The following is a 9,313-nucleotide window of genomic DNA, read 5'->3' as shown; positions in this document are numbered from 1 at the left end:
TCTGTGTGATGGTTTTCACATAAGTCTCATCACAAACAGTAGCTACTTTGTTTAAAAAAAACATCTTGTTAAATAAATATGTACAGTATTATTTTTACAATGAACTCAATTAATCAACAAGTCTAGTGTAACTAAAGATGAAGCCGTTCTTAATTCTGGGCTGAGTGGTGCATGTCCTGTACATAGTCCACATATCAGTGCTTTGTTAGATTCAAAACCAGGATCGGACTCCAAGTCTGTGTTTCTTATTGATGAATGAAATGGAGGGTAGGCTCAGTGATTAACAAAGAAGTTCATGACACATCAAGGTCAACTCAAGTAGATGTTCAGCAAAGAAACAATTATACGATAAAGAAAAGTGCTGGACAGAGCTGGGTTGAAGAAAGGGATGAAGCATAGAGGCGGTTTTAAGTCTTAGACGGGCATGTGCAGCTCATTGTATTCATCCTGACCATCTTCATCAAAATTTGGCTCAACATCTTCAGAATCCAACTGAGTTATAAAAGTATGAAATATTAGTTACAACCCATATGCTCAAGTGACATGAATGGTTAATAGAACATACAGAACTAGACTGAGAAATATACGTAAAAAAATAAATAAACAGGACGATAACATATAATAATATCCTTTGTTGTACAACAAATTATTAACAGTGGCCGATCCCTATAAACAAGTGTGGGGAAACAGTTATTAGCCCACTCAATATTAAATACAGGAAACATCCTTATTTCTTGCTTGTCTTTTACTATTTCTTACTAGTCCTTGAACAGTGGAAAAATTATTCAGATTCTGAAACCTGCAGGATGCAATTCAGCCTCTCTTGGGAGAATGCAAATACACTGTTTTCAGAAAAAAGCACACAAAATAAATAATGAATTTACATTTTAAAGTTTTTGTATTTTTACAACACATATTTAAACATTTATATGGACAAAACTATCAAGGGAGAGGATGCTGTGATTACTGAGGAGCCCTGCAGTGAACTATGAATATGCATACTTAAAGGGACAGTCAACACCAGAATTTTTGTTATTTAAAAAGAAAGAGTTTATTACCCATTCCCCAGCTTTGCATAACCAACACTGTTATAGAAATACACTATTTACCTCTGTAATTAACCTGTATCTAAGCCTCTGCAAACTGCCCCCTTATTTCAGTTATTTTGACGGACTTGCATTTTAGCCAATCAGTACTCACTCCAGGTTAACTTTACGTGCATGAGCTCAATGTTATCTATGTGAAACACATGAACAAATGCCCTCTAGTGGTCAAAATGCATTAAGATTAGAGGCAGTCTTCAAAGTCTAATGCATAGATTACGAGTTCTGCGTTAGCCTTAAAACGCTGCTTTTTAACGCCCGCTGGTATTACAAGTCTGGCAGGTACAGGTGTACCGTTCACTTTTCTTCCGCGACTTTTGGCTACCGCAAATCCCTTTACGTCAATTGCGTATCCTATCTTTTTAATGGGATTTGCCTAACGCCGGTATTGCAAGTCTTGGAAGAAGTGAGCGGTACAGCCTCTCCTGTCAAGACTTCTACCGCATTTAAAAGTCAGCAGTTAAGAGTTTTATGGGCTAATGCCGGAACATAAAACCGAGGCCCCCGCACATAATAAAATAAAATTATTTAACCCCTAATCTGCCGACCAGACAGATTAGGGGGTGTTAGGGTTAGAATTAGGTTTAGGGGTTAATACATTTAGTTATAGTGGCGGCGACGTTGGGGCGGCAGATTAGGGGTTAATAATTGTAGGTAGGTTGCGGCGACATTGGGGGCGGCAGATTAGGGGTTAATAAATATAATGTAGGTGTCGGCAATGTTAGGGGCAGCAGATTAGGGGTTAATAGGTATAACGTAGGTGGCGGCAGTGTCCGGAGCAGATTAGGGGTTAATAATAAAATGCAGGTGTCGGCGATGTCGGGGGCGGCAGATTAGGGGTTAATAAGTGTAAGGTTAGGGGTGTTTAGACTCGGGGTTCATGTTAGGGTGTTAGGTGTAGACATATTTCTTATTTTCCCATAGGAAACAATGGGGCTGCGTTAGAAGCTGGACGCTGCTTTTTTGCAGGTGTTAGGTTTTTTTTAAGCCGTCTCAGCCCCATTGTTTCCTATGGGGAAATCGTGCACAAGCACGTTTTAGCCAGCTTAACACTACCGTAAGCAACGCTGGTATTACAGTGAGATGTGGAGCTAAATTTACTCAACGCTCACTTTTCTGAGGCTAACGCAGCCATTCAGAAAACTTGTAATACCAGCGTTGTTTAAAGTGAGCGCTGGAGAAAAAAACGGCTCATTAGCAAAGCAAGTCTTTACTGACAAAACTCGTAATCTAGCTGTAAGAAATTAGCATCTGAACCTCCTAGGTTTATCTTTCAACTAAGAATACCAAGAGAACAAAGCAAAAATGGTGATAAAAGTAAATTGGAAAGTTGTTTAAAATTACATTTGCTATTTAAATCATGACTGTTCCTTTAAGCAAGTATGTATATATATATATATATATATATATATATATATATATATATATATATGTATGTAGTTAAAAAAAGAGAGCGCCACACACTGAGAAATGTATATTTTAGTTGCTTAGTTGCAATCAACTAAAGATTTTATGCCACTAGTATATACTAGGGGCCCCATCCGATATGCAGCGTCGCCCGCAAAAGCCGGCGACGCCAGATTTTGCGCTAGTTTGGTATCCTATATACGGCGTAACATAGAAGTTACGCTCGTATATTTCACCCTTCGGCCGTAGTTTTTTTGCCCATAGACTGACATAGAAAACACGCGCAATTTGGTATCCAATATACAGCGTAAGGACTTACGTGGCGAAAATGGAGAAAACTTACTCCATTTTCACCTCGCCACAAAATGCACCCGTAGCAGCCCTTGGCTGAGTATTGGAGCACCGTAACTCCCTAAAATGCCTACAAAAAAAAAAAAAAAATAACACCTAACGCATGCGCAATTTCTATCTACCTGTCAACCACAATCCCCCACCGCAATACCTAATAAAGTGTTTAACCCCTAAACCGCCACTCCCGGACCCCGCCGCACCTAAATAAAGTGTTTAACCCCTAAACCGCTGCTTCCGGACCCCGCCGCCACATACATTAAATATAAATTTACCCCTAATCTGACCCCCCTACACCGCCGCCACCTACATTAAATATATTAACCCCTAATCTGACCCCCCTACACCGCCGCCACCTACATTAAATGTATTAACCCCTAATCTGACCCCCCTACACTGCCGCCACCTACATTAAATGTATTAACCCCTAATCTGACCCCCCTACACCGCCGCCACCTACATTAAATATATTACCCCCTAAGTCTAACCCTAACACCCCCCTAACTTAATTATTAATTAAATAAATCTAAATAATATTAATATTATTAACTAAATAATTCCTATTTAAAACTAAATACTTACCTATAAAATAAACCATAAAATAGCTACAATATAATTAATAATTACATTGTAGCTATTTTAGGATTTATATTTATTTTACACTACCAATAAATTAATTAAATTAATTAATTAACTACAATTAGCTAATATAAAATACAATTAAATAAACTAAACTATATTACAAAAAAAACAAACACTAAATTACAAAAAATAAAAAAATATTACAAGAAGTTTAATCTAATTACACCTAATCTTATCCCCCTAATAAAAAAAGCCCCCCAAAATAATAAAATTTCCCTACCCTAAACTAAATTACAAATTGCCCTTAAAAGGGCCTTTTGCGGGGCATTGCCCCAAAGTAATCAGCTCTTTTACCTGTAAATTAATACAATACCCCCCCTCAATATTACAATCCACCACCCACACACCCCTACTCTAAAACTCACCCGATCCCCCCTTAAATAAACCTAACACTTCCCCATTGAAGATCACCCTACCTTGAGCCGTGTTCACCCAGCCGGGCCGAAGTCTTCATCCGATCCGGGCACAAGTGGTCCTCTAGCCGGGCAGAAGTCTTCATCCGATCGGGGCAGAAGAGGTCCTCCATCCAGCAGAAGTCTTCATCCAAGCGGCATCTTCTATCTTCATCCTTGCGGAGATGAGCGGCTCCATCTTGAAGACCTCCGGCGCGGAACATCCTCCTCGGCCGACGACTACCCGAAGAATGACTGGTCCTTTAAATGACGTCATCCAAGATGGCGTCCCTCGAATTCCGATTGGCTGATAGAATCCTATCAGAATTAAGGTAGGAAAAATCCAATTGGTTGATTTAATCAGCCAATCGGATTGAACTTCAATCCGATTGGCTGATTGGATCAGCCAATAAAATTGACGTTGCATTCTATTGGCTGATCCAATCAGCCAATCGGATTGAAGTTCAATCCAATTGGCTGATTAAATCAACCAATCTGATTTTTCCTACCTTAATTCCGATTGGCTGATAGAATCATATCAGCCAATCGGAATTCAACGTCGCATTCTATTGGCTGATCCAATCAGCCAATCGGATTGAAGTTCAATCCGATTGGCTGATTAAATCAATCAATCTGATTTTTCCTACCTTAATTCCGATTGGCTGATAGAATCCTATCAGCCAATCGGAATTTGAGGGACGCCATCTTGGATGAGGTCATTTAAAGGACCAGTTATTCGCCGGGTAGTCGTTGGCCGAGGAGGATGTTCCGCGCCGGAGGTCTTCAAGATGGAGCCGCTCATCGCTGCAAGGATGAAGATAGAAGATGCCGCTTGGATGAAGACTTCTGCTGGATGGAGGACCTCTTCTGCCCCGATCGGATGAAGACTTCTGCCCGGCTGGAGGACCACTTTTGCCCGGATCGGATGAAGACTTCGGCCCGGCTGGGTGAACTCGGCTCAAGGTAGGGTGATCTTCAATGGGGTAGTGTTAGGTTTATTTAAGGGGGGATTGGGTGGGTTTTAGAGTAGGGGTGTGTGGGTGGTGGGTTGTAATGTTGGGGGGGTATTGTATTTCTTTTTTTTACAGGTAAAAGAGCTGATTACTTTGGGGTAATGCCCCACAAAAAGCCCTTTTAAGGGCTGGTAAAAGAGCTGGTTAATTTGGGGCAATGCCCTACAAGAGGCCCTTTTAAGGGCTATTTGTAATTTAGTTTAGGGTAGGGAAATTTTATTATTTTGGGGGGCTTTTTATTTTATTAGGGGGCTTAGATTAGGTGTAATTAGATTAAACATCTTGTAATATTTTTTAATTTTTTTGTAATTTAGTGTTTTGCTTTTTTGTAATATAGTTTAGTTTATTTAATTGTATTTTATATTAGCTAATTGTTGTTAATTAATTTAATTAATTTATTGATAGTGTATTTGTAACTTAGGTTAGGATTTATTTTACAGGTAATTGTGTAATTATTTTAACTAGGTAACTATTAAATAGTTATTAACTATTTAATAGCTATTGTACCTAGTTAAAATAAATACAAAGTTACCTGTAAAATAAATATAAATCCTAAAATAGCTAAAATGTAATTATTAATGATATTGTAGCTATTTTAGGGTTTATTTTATAGGTAAGTATTTAGTTTTAAATAGGAATTATTTAGTTAATAATATTAATATTATTTAGATTTATTTAAATAATAATTTAGTTAGGGGGTGTTAGGGTTAGACTTAGGTTTAGGGGGTAATATATTTAATGTAGGTGGCGGCAGTGTAGGGGGATCAGATTAGGGGTTAATATATTTAATGTAGGTGGCGGCGGTGTAGGGGGGTCAGATTAGGGGGTGATACATTTAATGTAGGTGGCGGCGGTGTAGGGGGGTCAGATTAGGGGGTAATACATTTAATGTAGGTGGCGGTGGTGTAGGGGGGTCAGATTAGAGGGTAATACATTTCATTTAGGTGGCGGCGGGGTCCGGGAGCAGCGGTTTAGGGGTTAAACACTTTATTTAGTGGCGGCGGGGTCCGGGAGCGGTGGTTTAGGGGTTAATAATTAGGCTTTATTGTGTTGTGGGGGGTTGTCGGTCTAGGGGTTAATACATTTATTATTAGGAGTGAGAGGGGGGATTGCGGATATAGGGGTATACGTGTCGGGCTATTTTTGGGAGGCAGGTTAGACAGTTACGGGAGATTTTATACTTTAGTAAGTTTTTGTAGGCGCAGGCAGTTTCTAAAGTGCCGTAAGTCACTGGCAACTCCAGAAATTTGTACTTACGCTTATTTCTGGACATCGCTAGTTTGTCTGACTTACAGCACTTTAGCAACTGCCGGCGGGGTATATTGGATACCCCGATGTGCGAGGTAAAACTACAGGCAGCGCGGGTTCCCTCGCTTGCGCCGAAAACTATGCCGTATATCGGATCGCGCCCTAGGTATCTAATCACTTGATTAAGGGCTGAACTGCAGCTGTTTTTAGGAACAAGAAAGGTTGTATGAGAGTATATAAACAGCACTGTATACAACAAATATAAACTAGAAATACACAATGTGTAGAAAAGAACACTTTATTTTACTGACAGACCATGTCTTAGAACATTTAAAAAGATATAGCATATACCTATTCACAAAGCAATAGTATTAAATGTTGCTGTTGTATATAGTCCTAACACATAGGTTAAAAAAACTATTTGCACAATGGAGGGCAAATTAAAGTTTTTGAGATGAAATGGAGCACTATTGTCCCCACTTTCATACAATATACAAATTTACAACATACAAATATGCAGTATTAAATCACAAGTATAAAAACCTTTTAAAAAACTAAAAATCATATAGTACTCTGATAAATGAAGAGCGAGAGAAACTGCAAACACTTGCCTGGCCAGACTCTGTGTATACGTTACCACTACTAGTTTCAGGGCCACGCCCCTTCCTCAGGTCGCTGTATACAGCGCTGTTTATTTACTCTCATATATATATATATATATATATATATATATATATATATATATATATATATATATATATATAAAAGTATATATTTTAGGCAAATGTATTGGTATATGAGAGAAAAGTTAGTGGCCAGGTCAAGCTGCATATTCTTCCCAAAGGCTGAGTGGTTTCAAGGTACACAAATAGGTATGTGCAAATCATAACCTGCCCATCATTCACAACAAACATAGCAATACATCTTTGTTCTGATATTCACATATAAATATATATATATAGGTGAAGCAGCCTGTAACTGTATAGCTACTCCAACATGTTTTGTGCCGTTACGGCACTTCGTCAGGGATAGGTTTAACTTCAACAAGCTTAGTTTAAAATACATACGTAATCCATTCACAAGAGTCTAGCGTTTTCTGGCCTATCATCTCATGTGATTTCAAAAAACGTCATCAATTTTGATTAACTGTTTATACAGTGATTCTGGATTGTGATTACGCATATTACACTTTAAAAATATATAGTTAAAACTAACACTATTAGGTGATACAGTAGATGTAAGATGAAATGAATGATGTTGATACTTGTGTGTCAGTGAAGCTCCGTTTTTGTTCTTAATCAGCCTTATGAAATCATTACATTCGGCTAGATTACGAATTTTGCGTTAGAGGCTATGCGGTGCTAACGAGTAGTTTTCCCTCACCGCTCACTTACCTGCAGCGCTGGTATTACAGGTTTTTACAAACCCGGCGTTAAAAGACAAGAAGTGATCGTTGAGCAAAATTTTGCTCATTACCGCACTCTAATACCAGCGCTGCTTAAGTCAGCGGTGAGCTGGTGTAACGTGCTTGTGCACGATTTCCCCATAGGAATCAACGGGGAGAGCCGGCTGAAAAAAAGTCTAACACCTGCCAAAAAGCAGCGTAAAACTCCCTAACGCAGCCCCATTGATTCCTATGGGGCAATAAAAGTTATGTCTACACCTAACACCCTAACATGAACCCCGAGTCTAAACACCCCTAATCTTACACTTATTAACCCCTAATCTGCTGCCCCCGACATTGCCGCCACCTATATTATACTTATTAACCCCTAATCTGCCGCTCCGGACACCGCCGCCACCTACATTATACTTATGAACCCCTAATCTGCTGCCCCCAACATTGCCGACACCTACATTATATTTATTAACCCCTAATCTGCCGCCCCCAATGTCGCCACCACCTACCCACACTTATTAACCCCTAATCTGCAGCCCCAACGTTGTTGCCACTATACTACAGTTATTAACCCCTAAACCTAAGTCTAACCCTAAACCTAACACCCACTAACTTAAATATAATTTAAATAAATCTAAATAAAGTTCCTATCATTAACTAAATTATTCATATTTAAAACTAAATACTTACCTGTAAAATAAACCCTAAGCTTGCTACAATATAACTAATAGTTACATTGTATCTAGCTTAGGGTTTAATTTTATTTTACAGGCAAGTTTGTATTTATTTTAACTAGGTAGAATAGTTACTAAATAGTTATTAACTATTTAATAACTACCTAGCTAAAATAAATACAAATGTACCTGTAAAATAAAACCTAACCTAAGTTAGCCCCCCAAAATAAATAAAAAAACTCTAGCCTAAACTAAACTACCAATAGCCCTTAAAAGTAATCATCTCTTTAACCTGTAAAAAAAAATACAAACAACCCCCCCAACAGTAAAACCCACCACCCACACAACCAACCCCCCCAAATAAAAACCTATCTAAAAAAACCTAAGCTCCCCATTGCCCTGAAAAGGGCATTTGGATGGGCATTGCCCTTAAAAGGGTAGTTAGCTCTTTAGCCGCCCAAAGTCCCTAACCTAAAAATAAAACCCACCCGATACACCCTTAAAAAAAACCCTTGAAGATCGACTTACCGGGAGACGTCTTCATCCAAGCCGGGCGAAGGGGTCCTCCAGATGGGCAGAAGTCTTCATCCAGACGGCATCTTCTATCTTCATCCATCCGGCGTGGAGCGGGTCCATCTTCAAGACATCCGACGACTAACACAGAATGAAGGTACCTTTAAGTGATGTCATCCAAGATGGCGTCCCTTAGATTCCGATTGGCTGATAGAATTCTATCAGCCAATCGGAATTAAGGTAGAAAAAATCCTATTGGCTGATGCAATCAGCCAATAGGTTTGAGCTCGCATTTATAAAGGCCTCATAGCCTTTATAAATATTTACATTTATATTTTCGTTTGTATTTACTGCACCCGGTGGATAGCTTTTGTGAAGTGTTACTCAAAATGTGGTTAAACAAAACTAGTGTGGTGATCTAACTAATTATAACTAAATATAACGCAAAATATAATTCACATTTCACAGGACTGATATCTGTAAACCGTAATCCCATTAATGTTTTATACACTTAGCTACAGAATCAGTAGTAACGTCCAGTTTTCTCATTATCAAAGTTCACATTTGTTAATAT

At 38.7% G+C, this 9,313-nt stretch overlaps 1 protein-coding gene across 1 annotated transcript in view; it reads right to left on the bottom strand.

Moving 5' to 3' along the window:
- Positions 1-414: 414 nt before the first annotated feature.
- Positions 415-9,313, bottom strand: part of SLC4A3 (solute carrier family 4 member 3) — a 153,917-nt gene continuing 145,018 nt past the window's right edge. The window contains exon 18 of the mRNA XM_053689813.1: positions 415-492. Coding sequence (XP_053545788.1) covers positions 415-492 — 78 coding nt within the window. The remainder of the gene's footprint in view (positions 493-9,313) is intronic.

Source organism: Bombina bombina, chromosome 1, assembly GCF_027579735.1.
Source record: "Bombina bombina isolate aBomBom1 chromosome 1, aBomBom1.pri, whole genome shotgun sequence".
In the NCBI taxonomy this organism is placed as follows: Eukaryota; Metazoa; Chordata; class Amphibia; order Anura; family Bombinatoridae; genus Bombina; species Bombina bombina.
Note: the sequence above shows the minus strand (reverse complement) of the source record. Positions and strands in the feature narration are given on the sequence as shown.